The sequence below is a fragment of the Pithys albifrons genome, chromosome 13 (assembly GCF_047495875.1).
Source record: "Pithys albifrons albifrons isolate INPA30051 chromosome 13, PitAlb_v1, whole genome shotgun sequence".
Classification (NCBI taxonomy): Eukaryota; Metazoa; Chordata; class Aves; order Passeriformes; family Thamnophilidae; genus Pithys; species Pithys albifrons.
The window spans coordinates 21,858,775-21,869,897 of record NC_092470.1 but is presented as its reverse complement, the minus strand read 5'-3'; the positions used below and the strand labels follow the sequence as shown (position 1 = coordinate 21,869,897).

General features: G+C 62.9%; 2 protein-coding genes across 5 annotated transcripts; both read left to right on the top strand.

Annotated features, from left to right (window-relative positions):
• The first annotated feature begins 14 nt into the window (after positions 1-14).
• On the top strand, positions 15-8,210 carry MAN2A2 (mannosidase alpha class 2A member 2). Of its 4 annotated transcripts, none has more exons than XM_071568573.1 (23): positions 15-553; positions 680-979; positions 1,087-1,231; positions 1,337-1,508; positions 2,110-2,237; positions 2,358-2,531; positions 2,837-3,023; positions 3,101-3,278; positions 3,420-3,622; positions 3,869-4,051; positions 4,236-4,350; positions 4,510-4,577; positions 4,752-4,917; positions 5,193-5,429; positions 5,515-5,637; positions 5,728-5,842; positions 5,936-6,069; positions 6,183-6,324; positions 6,534-6,667; positions 6,954-7,031; positions 7,321-7,515; positions 7,605-7,715; positions 7,840-8,210. In XM_071568573.1, exons 1-23 carry the CDS (start codon positions 422-424, stop codon positions 7,990-7,992), a joined length of 3,573 nt encoding a protein of 1,190 aa, XP_071424674.1. In that variant the 5' UTR covers positions 15-421; the 3' UTR covers positions 7,993-8,210. The 4 variants fall into 4 exon arrangements, with proteins under 4 accessions (XP_071424674.1, XP_071424675.1, XP_071424678.1 ...); XM_071568574.1 differs by having other exon boundaries at positions 16-553; positions 725-979; XM_071568577.1 differs by lacking the exon at positions 6,954-7,031 and having other exon boundaries at positions 16-553; positions 725-979.
• A 1,922-nt stretch (positions 8,211-10,132) lies between these two features.
• LOC139677801 (protein shisa-like-1) lies at positions 10,133-11,067 on the top strand. Its single transcript, XM_071568082.1, has 3 exons — positions 10,133-10,148; positions 10,444-10,657; positions 10,848-11,067. Exons 1-3 carry the CDS (start codon positions 10,133-10,135, stop codon positions 11,065-11,067), a joined length of 450 nt encoding a protein of 149 aa, XP_071424183.1.
• The last annotated feature ends 56 nt before the right edge of the window (positions 11,068-11,123 follow it).

Here is an 11,123-nt window from a genome sequence, read left to right as displayed (position 1 = left end):
GGGGGCTGCGCGGGCGGAGCTGCGGGCGGGGCCTGGCCTGGCCTGGCCCATCCCGGCAGGCCCGGCGGGCGATGCGAGCAGTCGGGCCGGCCGCAGAGCAGCCCGGGCTGACAGAGGGGCGCCCGCAGTGTCACCGCCGGTGCTGGCTCGGCCTTCCCCGGCCCGGCCCCGCGGAGCTGCAGCGCGCTGGGCCCGAGCGCTGGCCGGATCGCCGCGGCCGCGCGGCCTGTCCCGGCCCCGGCCCCGGCCCCTTCCTCAGCCCCATCCGCAGCTATAAATACATGGCATCGGATTACGCCAAGTAGGACGCGGGGAGGGCTCTTGGAGAAGGAGGCAGAAGGCCGCGGTGAGCGCTGTGCTGTCCGACCTGTGCCCCCACTCCCCGTATCCTGGCGGAGGTGAGTCCCTGCATCCCTTCGTGATGAAGCTGAAGAAGCAGGTGACAGTTTGTGGAGCTGCCATCTTCTGCGTGGCCGTCTTTTCCCTCTACTTGATGCTGGACCGGGTACAGCATGACCCCACACGACACCAGAGTGGGGGCAACTTCCCCAGGGTGAGTTTGGGGGGGGTCTGTGGTGGGTGAGAAGGGCCCTGGGATGACAAATGGGGTCATTCAGCCAGGGAAATTCATGGGCAGCCAGCCCTGGCCTCTGTCAGGCCCAAGGCTGGCTTCCCACAGCTATGGGTGACCTCCTGCCCCTCACCGTGGCCTCTGTCCCCCCAGAGCCAGATCTCGGTGTTACAGAACCGCATCGAGCAGCTGGAGCAGCTGCTGGAGGAGAACCATGAGATCATCAGCCACATCAAGGACTCAGTGCTGGAGCTGACAGCACACGCGGAGGGGCAGCCGGCATTGCCCCATCACCCCCTAAATGGCTCCTGGGTACTGCCCCCCGAGAGCCGCCCAAGTTTCCTCTCCGTGTCCCCACAGGACTGCCAGTTTGCCCTGGGGGGCAAGGGACAGAGCCCAGACTTGCAGGTGAGGGACTGGTGGCTCTGCTACCTCAAGGGGTCCACACCTGGGCATGCATGGAGTCTTGGCTCTACTCTTTTTGTGGGTCTTTCAGCCCTGTCTCCCACCCACAGATGCTGGCCATGTACTCCCTGCTGCCCTTTGACAACCAGGATGGTGGTGTCTGGAAGCAGGGCTTCGACATCACCTATGAGCCCAATGAGTGGGACACGGAGCCGCTGCAGGTGTTTGTGGTGCCCCACTCCCACAATGACCCAGGTGAGCAGCAGGGGAGAGGAAGGGCTGGTTCAGCTCCTGCTGCCCCATGGTGCTGGCAGGGAAGGACTGGGCCCCCCACAGATTGACCCCCACCTGTGCTGCCAGGCTGGATCAAGACCTTCGACAAGTACTACTATGACCAGACGCAGCACATCCTCAACAGCATGGTGCTGAAGATGCAGGAGGACCCACGCCGGCGCTTCATCTGGTCCGAGATCTCCTTCTTTTCCAAGTGGTGGGACAACATCAGTGCCCAAAAGCGGGCTGCAGTGCGCAGGTAGGGCAGGAAAGAGCCCTATGGAGAGAAAGGCTGCCCTGGCTGCAGTGCAGCGGCCATGGGCCCTGCACTGCTCACTGTGGGGTGGCCTGGCGCTGCCAGCAGCTTCACAGTGCCACCAGATGTCAGAGCCACTGCAGTGAGGGTTGAGTGCCAGGTGCTACCAGCACTGGGGTCTCTGCGGCAGGGGCTGAGAGACTGGGGGAGGCAGGTCTCATCCTGCACCTCTGCCTATGCTCATTGGGCTGAGAAACTTGTGTGCAAGGAACAGGGCACCCTCGGAGTGGTGGGAGACCTGGAGAGCAGGATTATATGGTGGGACAGGACCCCCCTTGTCAGCCCCCTGCCCCAAGAGGGCTGGAGATTGAAGACATAGCAGAGGGTGTTGTTCTTTGTGGGAATGGACTCTGGGAGGGGCCTTGGCTGGCACTGGGCTGCAAAGGGCTGTCTCTCTGTGCGGAGACAGCATGGGTAGTGAGGAATGGCAGTGGTGGCAGTGGGGGCTGCATGTGAGCCCCAGGTGGCTCAAGGCAGAGGGACTCTGCCATGGACATATGGCTCATGCAGGGCTCTGGTCACATATCAGGTATGTCCCTCACAGGCTGGTGGGCAACGGGCAGCTGGAGATGGTGACAGGTGGCTGGGTGATGCCTGATGAGGCCAATTCGCACTACTTCGCCATGATTGACCAGCTGATTGAGGGGCACCAGTGGCTAGAGAAGAACATTGGTGAGAGCAGAGTGGGTGCCGGGCAGGCCGGATGCTGACTGGCACCCTGACCCTGGCAGGACTCTCCTCACGGGAGGTGCTGCTGGCTCAGCGCAGGCTGATGGGTCACTGTGCCCCCAGGTGTGACACCACGGTCGGGCTGGGCTGTGGATCCCTTTGGGTACAGCTCCACCATGCCCTACTTGCTGAAGCGTTCCAACCTGACGGCCATGCTCATCCAGCGTGTGCACTATGCCATCAAGAAGCACTTTGCTGCCACCCAGAACCTGGAGTTCATGTGGAGACAGACGTGGGGTGAGAGGCTGCCAGGAGGGGACTACAGAGGAGGCCCTGTAGGGCAGGTGGCAGCAGGGGATGACTACCAGCCACTTTCCTGCACTCCGCTCAGTGCAGATGAGCTGAGCACCAAGAGGCAATGGCTCTGCCCCACAGGACATCTCCAGAGTGACTCCCCATCTGCCCCTGTGCCCAGCATGCTGAAGGAGGCTGCTGTGCCCTCTGGGCTCCCAACTCTGTCTGACAACTGTCCTTGGGACCCCCTGCTCGGAAATAGGCAAGGGGGAGCCATTGCTAATGCTCACCTGTCCTTGGTCCCACAGATCCAGATGCCAGCACTGACATCTTCTGCCACCTGATGCCCTTCTACAGCTATGACGTACCCCACACCTGTGGGCCGGACCCCAAGATCTGTTGCCAGTTCGACTTCAAGCGCCTGCCTGGAGGCCGGATCAACTGCCCCTGGAAGGTGCCTCCCCGCTCCATCACCGATGCCAACGTGGCAGAGCGGTGAGTGTGGCAGGGGCACACGGCTCCCAGCCCGCTGGCCTGTGCAGTGCCAGCCTCATGCCTCAGTCCCCACGCAGAGCCCAGCTGCTGCTGGACCAGTACCGTAAGAAGTCCAAGCTGTACCGCAGCAAGGTGCTGCTGGTGCCCCTGGGAGACGACTTCCGATACGACAAGCCGCAGGAGTGGGACGCCCAGTTCCTCAACTACCAGCGCATCTTCGACTTCCTCAACTCCCGGCCTGACCTCCACGTCCAGGTATGTGTGAGGATCTCCGATGGGGCTGGGGCACCATGAGGCTGCCACAGTGTATGGCTGGAGGGTGGGCAGTGCTGGGAGGGGTGATGGAAGCCTCCACTGCGGTAGCCCGGGCTCAGGGCCACACATGCTGTCCTGCAGGCGCAGTTTGGGACACTCTCTGACTACTTTGATGCCCTGTACAAGACAGTGGGCATTGTGCCAGGGATGAGGCCGCCTGGGTTCCCAGTGCTCACTGGGGATTTCTTCTCCTATGCGGACCGGGAGGACCACTACTGGACAGGATACTACACCTCCCGGCCATTCTACAAGAGCCTGGACCGGGTGCTGGAGGCCCACCTCCGGTGAGGGTCAGCGGGTTGGGCCGTGGGGCACTGGGGTGTGTTGCAAGGGCGTGAGTGGGGGATGACCAGGCAGCATCTGGGAGCTGTGGCAGCCCTCGTGTCTGCACCAGCCACCAGTGCACTGGAGTGGCCCAGGCAGTGCCAAACCCTTGCCCAGCCCCAGGCATGTGTGTGCCACCACCGGCACCTCCAGGCCAGCACTGGGGCACCGGGGCAGGGACCCTTTGTGACCCTGTCACTGTACAGGGGGGCAGAGATCCTGTACAGCCTGGCACTCGCCCATGCCCGCCGTGCCAGTGCCGATGGGAGGTACCCGCTCTCTGACTACACCCTGCTGAGCAACGCCCGCCGCAACCTGGGCCTCTTCCAGCACCACGATGCCATCGCTGGCACCGCCAAGGAGGCTGTAGCTGTGGACTACGGAGTCCGGTGTGTGTAGGGGCTGGGGTACCCTCAGGGCTTGTCAGGGAGGGACTGGTGGGCTTGGGGTTGAGGGTGGCTCGGTGTGAGGGTTTTGAGGGGCACCTCTCCTGGGGAGAGTTGGGGGTGTTGGGGGGATGCTAGGACAGATGAGGAGGCTGGTCCTGGGTTGTTCACTCTGCCTGTGCTCCAGGCTGCTCCACTCCCTCACCAACCTGAAGCGTGTCATCATCAATGCTGCACACTACCTCGTGCTGGGGGACAAGGACACGTACCGCCATGACCCTGCTGCACCCTTCCTCAGCATGGTGAGCAGTGCCTGCCCCTGTCTCCCTGCACCTTGGTGCCTCCAAGAGCACAACTCCATGCAGGCGCGGCGGGGGAAAGGGCCTCAGCCTGTGCCCGTGTTCCTGGGCCTGGCTGGCAGGGAGTGGGCATACCCCAATTCTGATCGCTCCTCTCCCCAGGATGACACGCGCCCCAGCCAGGACTCCCTCCCGGAGAAGACAGTGGTCAAACTGGACACGTCGCCCCGGTAGGGCCTCCTGCCTTGCTTCTGGGGACTTGTGGTGCTGTGGAGAGGCAGTGAGGGAATACCTAGGTTGCTGTAAAGCTATGGGTCGGTGCATTGATCCCGTGGGTAGTGTGGGGCATTGGGCATCTGGAACACCGAGGGGATGGGATGCCATCCGTGGGTGATCCCCTGCAGGTTCCTGGTGGTGTTCAACCCTCTGGAGCAGGAGCGCCTGAGTGTGGTGCCAGTGCTGGTGGACTCCCCACATGTGCGTGTGCTCTCTGAGGAGGGTCAGCCCCTGCCCTTCCAGCTCAGTGTGACCTGGAGCTCTGCCACTGAAGTGGTTCCCGACATCTATCAGGTACAGGGTGCCCTGGTGCCACTGCCTGCCCAATCCTTAGCCTGCACATCCCGTGTATACCAGCCTCTTGTCCCTGCACACTTCTAGGACACCATGTCAGCCCTGCTCTGCCCCTGCCCCACAACACAAGCTCACATAGCTGTCAAACCACTGGGCCCCCGTGCACATCTCTGCTTGGCAGAGACCCCAGAGTGCCAAGCAGGGTCTTTGCCCAGCTGACTCCCAGCCCATCCCCAGGTGTGGGAGGCTGGCTCAGGTGCCCATGCTGCCTGCAGGTGTCTGTCCTGGCCCGCCTGCCCGCGCTGGGGCTGCGTGTGCTGCAGCTGCACAGATCCTTGGACGGCCACGATGTGCTGAGGTCCTCCACGCGCCTGTACCTGCACGGTCGGGACCTGCCTGTGCGCAAGCCTGAGGCCATGGCCCTGCACGTCTTCCCGGCTGCAGCCGATGACTTCTGCCTGGAGAACCAGCATCTGCAGGCCTGCTTCTCGGGGCGCTCAGGCCTGCTGCAGGTACGTGTGGGGCTTGGGAGTGAAGGAGAGAAGGAGACACCATGCTGTCTCGTGCACTCCTGGCTGTGATGGCACACACCCACAGAGCCTACGTCGAGCTGGGGAGGAACAGGTGCACAGGGTGAGCAGCGAGTTCCTCATTTATGGCACCAGGACCTCCAAGGACAAAAGCGGGGCCTATCTCTTCCTGCCTGATGGAGAAGCCAAGGTACAGCGACCACCCTGCGAGCCAGCTGGCAGCTGTGCCTGTGGGACTGTCTTCAGGCAGCAGCCTCAGCGCAGCTCTCTTTCCCCCCAGCCCTATGCCCCCAAGAACCCCCCAGTGGTGCGGGTGGTGGAGGGACCCCTCTTCTCCGAGGTTGCCAGCTACTACCAGCACGTTCAGACAGTGGTGCGGCTGTACAATGTGCCAGGTGAGATCCTGAGGCTGTGCCAGGAGTTCACTGTCCTGGGGGTGCTGGGTGATGCTGCCTGTGGGACCCAGCCCTTCACCACCTTACCTGCAGGGGTGGAGGGCCTGTCCCTGGATGTGTCCTGCTTGGTGGACATCCGTGACTACATCAACAAGGAGCTGGCGCTGCGCTTCAGCACTGACATTGAGAGCGACAACACCTTCTTCACGGACCTCAATGGTTTCCAGGTATGTGGCAGCCTGGGGAGAGATGGCACCTGCCCACAGTAGGACCACTCCGTGCACCCAGCACTGGGCACCATGGGAGCCACTTCTGGCCACTGACCTCTGTCCCTTGACAGATCCAGCCGCGCAGGTACCAGCAGAAGCTGCCGCTGCAGGCCAACTTCTACCCCATGCCTGCCATGGCCTACATCCAGGACATGCAGAGCCGCCTGACACTGCTCACAGCCCAGGCCCTGGGAGTCTCCAGCCTCAGCAGTGGTGAGATGGGAGCCTGTGTTTTGGGGACCTATGCCTTGGGGAACTGCTGGGAGCTGGGGCTACCCTCCCCGGGGGATGCAGCAGAGGAGGGTGCTGCAGGCTGGGCACAGGATGCCAATGCCCTAGTCCTGCTGTCTCTGAGGGCTCTGTACCATGGGGGACAGCTGTCTCCTGGTAAAGCCCAGGGCGTGGGGACCCACTCTTCACAGGCCAGCTGGAGGTGATCCTGGACCGACGCCTCATGCAGGATGACAACCGGGGCTTGGGCCAGGGGCTGAAGGACAACAAGAGAACTTGTAACCGGTTCCGGCTCCTCCTAGAGCGCCGCACTACCGCCAATAAGGTGCCTGGGCTCTGAGGCCACAGGATGGGAATGCCCATCCCTGCCTTGGGACAGAGCAGGGTGGAGTCATCCACTGAAAGTGATACATATAATGGGTTGCAGTGTCTGCTCCCCTCCTGTCCATTTGCGCTGGCACTGGGGAGGGATGGGGCTGGAGTAAGGGGCACAGGGAGGGTGAGATGTGCAGTGGGGTCTGTCCCTGTGAAACCGTGTTGCCCTTGTAATCACAATGTTCTTGTCCCATCCCCTCGCTGCCCTCTATGCTTGTGCTGTGTCACCTATTCAGAGCTCCGGCTTCCTTTCCAAACTGGTCTCCATGTTTAAAGCCTTGGGCTTCCCTGGCTCCAGGACTGGCAGCCCCGAGGTAATGGCCGGCCTGGCCCCACTGTTGCTCCCTGTCTTGTGCACTAGCTGCTAGCCACTAGCCTAGCCAGGCCCATAGCAGGTCCATAGTCTTACCATTGTCTAGCTGGGGTCCTGTTTGGGTGCTGGGAAAGAGAGTCCTGCCTGGGCAGGGGCAGCTCTGGGTGCCCTGTGCTTGCAGGTGCCTGGTCTCAGAGTGCTGTTGGAGCAGTGGTTCTGTGGGCCCTGCCCAGGCTCTGCCTTGCCCTGCAGCTCCCCAGGCCTGTACTTACCTGTGTGCTCTTTGGCAGGTCCAGGACAAACGCCCCATCAGCTTCCCTTCCCTGCTAAGCCACATCACCTCCATGCACCTGAATGCCGAGGCCCTCGTCATGCCAGTGGCTCTGGAGAAGGTGGCCCTGCCAGCCCTGCGCTCCTTCATGCCCCTTGCCACCACCCTCCCCTGTGACTTCCACATCCTCAACTTGCGGACGCTGCAGGCAGAGGTGAGCCAAAGCCCAGGGGTGACAGGACTCTGGGGAGCTCTTGTCCCCGCTGTCCCCAGTGTTGTGCCTCACATCCTGGCTCTCCCCAGGATGACTCACTACCTTCACCTGAGGCAGCACTGATTCTGCACCGCAAAGGCTTTGACTGCAGCCTGGAGGCCAAGAACCTGGGCTTCAACTGCACCACCAGCCAGGGCAAGGTAGATCCAGGCTGGGACCTCAGCATGGCTAGCGTGCCACATGTCAGGCTCCCCCAGGCACAGTGCTGCCTCAGGCATCACATCCTCACCTGGGCCTCCCCTCTTCTCCCTCCTCTCTCGCCAGCTGGCCCTGGGAGTCCTGTTCCAGGGGCTGGAGCTGGGGTCCCTGCAGCCCACCTCACTGACGCTGATGTACCCGCTGGGCATGGCCTCCAACAGCACCAACATCCACCTGGACCCCATGGAAATTGCCACATTCCGCATCCGCCTGGGGTAGTGTGTGGAGCAGGACAGGAGGGGAGTGGCTGGGCAGCACGGGAGCAGCACCAGCACTGCAGGAGAGTGGGGCCAGCAGCACCACAGTGGGCATGGGAAGGAGGTGCCGGACTTGCAGAGGCTGCTGCTGTCTTCTAATTTATTAGTCCCATGTTCTCAGACAGATTTTGGAATGAACTGCTGTGGCAGAGCTGGATGGAGGCTGCTGGATGTGGTGCCAGATGGGCTGAGCATGGCTGGCAGGGACAGTGGGTTGGGCTCTGCTGCTGCTGCCAAGATGGGCAGCGCTGCCCTGCCATGTTCACAGGCTGCCTGGGAGTGTGGGAACCCTGGTGGCTGGGGAAGAGGTCCATGCTGGGCTCCTCTTGACTGGTGGGACAGCACAGGGACTGATTGGTGGTGTTGGGCAGTTGCCTCGGGAGGTGCTGTGGACTAGAGACTGAGCTCACCTGAAGCTCGTAGGAAACATGAGTCTGTTTCCAAGGCCCCGGGTCTGTGTGTGATTTGTGCTTCCTGCGCAGGGAAGTGGGAACAGTGCGCTGTGGGGATTTGGGGCAGCACCCCAAAGCAGGGGGAGGCTGGCTTGGAGCTGTGGCCAGGGTCAGTCTGGGTGTGCTGGATGAGCTGCCAGGGCTGTGCCATGCCCTGCTCCCTGAGGTCCCCACCCTGCCAGTGCTCCTGGGTCTGAGCCAGGTGTGGGGCCCTGCACACATGGGCTTGGCCCAGCTGTGCTTAAGGGCAGCAGTCAAGGGTACAGGAGTGAGGCAGCTCCCTGTGCTGGCAGCAGTGACTGGGAGGAAGCGTGGGAATGGCCTCTTCCAAATCCAGAGCCTTTAGCCCTGTTTCATGGTGAGCGTGGCTATCCAGTCTCTGCTGAGGCTGCAATGGCTTAAGTGCGGGTGATGATGCCACGTCACCAGAGCATCCTTTCAGTTGCTGTGGGAACCGTGGGGACTGCCATGCTCCCTGGCCCCTGGGGCTAATTACTGCCAGCAGTGAGGGCTGCAGGGAGGGCTGGCTGAGGTGGCAGAGCCGCCTCAGTTCTGGCATAGTTTCAGGTTGGACTCTAACTTAGAGGTCTTTCCCAACCTAAATGATTCTGTGATTCCATGATTACTGCACAGCTTCCAGCACATCTGCATCCTATGGGCTCAACTGTGGTCCTGCATTCCATAGCCCTGGAAGGGGCTGAGTTCATGGAGCTGATGTGGACCAGCCCCAGATTCCACAGCCCCTTGCAGCGCCGAGGGATGTCTGGCATGGGACCCCTCTGCTGGAGCCTGGTTAATGGCACAGCTGGCAGGAGGCCAGGGCGCTGGTGCAGGGCTCTGCCAGGGGGTAGGTGCTGAGGGAGCAGGTGCTGAGGGACTGCAGCACAGGACACCTGTGCCTACCTGGCCCCATGCTTTGGCCTGGCCCACAGCCCTCGCCATAACTCCGGGATCCCAGGACAGGCCCAGGTGCCCAGCCAGGGCCCTGGACCCCACAACTGGTGCCCCGTGGCTGAGTGGGGAAGGAACTCCTGGCCCATCCTGCTCCTGGCCCCAGAAGCTCATTACTGATGCTCCCGCCTCCGCCCTGGTCCCTGTGGACTGAGCCTGAGTGAGTGCAGGAGGTTCTAATGGCTCTTAGCAGCTCTTGACAGGCTGTGATGGAGGCGGGAGCAGGAGTGGCTGTGGTTTCTGCCTCCATTGGAGCCCAAGCTGCCTCTGCTCAGGGTCGGCCAGGATGATGCTGCATGGGCTCTGGCTCAGGCTGCTCCTCACCACAGCTCTGTTCCCCAGCATCCTTGGGACAGGTACAGCCCCACTCCTACCCCTCCTGTTCCCTGAACCCATCCTCCCCATCCCTAATGGAGTTTTGTCCCTTGGGGGTTGCTCCCTGACAGCCCAGAACAGAGGCTGGGGGGTCTGTGCTGGGAGGTGGTGGTTCATACTGGGGATGGTGGCCCAGGTGTGGTGGTGCTGGGGTTGATCCCACTGCAGCACAACTGTGGGGTGTAAGTGCTGTCCCTGAGGTGCCATGGGCAACAGGGAGGGGGTCAGCATGGGGAGATGGTTGCTGACTTAATGTCCCCTGGAGCTTTCCCCTTCCCTCTGCTGTCATCACACTCTTCACCCATGTTTGCCCTTGCCAAGGCCATGGCGAGTGCCAGAGGTCAGGGCACGCACAGGGCAGGCAGTGCTGGGGGGCTGTGCTCAGCACTGCCCGGTGGTCTGGGGCCCAACCTGAGGGCTGAGCTGGGGGCCTCTGTGCCATTTTAGCCGCATCCCCCGGGGCTCGTGAGCGCCCGGCCCAGCCCAGCCCATCCCTGCTGGGACTGGGAAGGCTCTGCTCTGCAGCGTCCCTGCAAGGGCTGCCTCGCTGGAGCTGGCACCTGTCCCACCGGCACCGCGGCGCCCGCAGTGGGGACTTGTCCCGGCCCTCTCCAAGCCCCTGCCACCCGCCGCAGCCTCAGTGCAGAACCTGCACCTCTGCGAGGGCTATGTTGGCCCTGACGGCCGCTCCCTGCCCGGCTTCTACTGCCCGCGGCTGACTGACCCCCCTGGCCACCGCTACTGCTGCCAGCCCCGCCCGCGCGCCCTCAAGTCCTGCTGCTCCCGGCTGGCCCTGGAGGCCCTCACTGGGGTGAACCTGTCCAGCCTGGCCAGCCCCGAACTCCTCCGGTGAGCAGAGCTGGGTGTGCTGCTGGGGAGAGGGTTGCTCAGGGCTCTGGGCACGGCTCCAGGGGCTTCCTGTGGCTGTTGGGACAGGGGCTGTGGCGTCCCTTGGAGCCCACACTGTCCCTCCCCAGTGCTGTTGTGCTGTTGCTGTGGGGGGGTAATGGTTGCCCCCTCCTGAAGTGCACCCCCCCAGGAATCCACTGGCCTTGCCCTTCGTGGGGTTTTACGGGCTCCTCGTCCTCCTGCTCATGGCCATTGACCTCTGCCACTTCTACCGGACCCGACGTTGTCACCTTGGCCGCCTGCTGCCCTGCGCCCGCTGCCCGTCCCGCAGACCCCCGGGGGAGCACGCGGCCCGTGCTCAGCCTTTCCACGGTGTCCCCAGCGTGGCACCGCCCAGCCGGAGCTGTTGAGGGGGGCCGAGGCTGGGGCGGGGGGTGTCCGGGGTGGCGGCAGTCGGGCCGGGGTG

Bases quoted from the DNA above. Each gene is read 5' to 3' on its own strand.
- MAN2A2 (XM_071568573.1), top strand. From the start codon at position 422: ATGAAGCTGAAGAAGCAGGTGACAGTTTGTGGAGCTGCCATCTTCTGC. The intron at 1,509-2,109 runs GTAGGGCAGGAA...TGTCCCTCACAG, and splicing joins AAGCGGGCTGCAGTGCGCAG to GCTGGTGGGCAACGGGCAGC. The intron at 6,070-6,182 runs GTATGTGGCAGC...GTCCCTTGACAG, and splicing joins CGGACCTCAATGGTTTCCAG to ATCCAGCCGCGCAGGTACCA.
- LOC139677801 (XM_071568082.1), top strand. The intron at 10,658-10,847 runs GTGAGCAGAGCT...GCACCCCCCCAG, and splicing joins GCCAGCCCCGAACTCCTCCG to GAATCCACTGGCCTTGCCCT.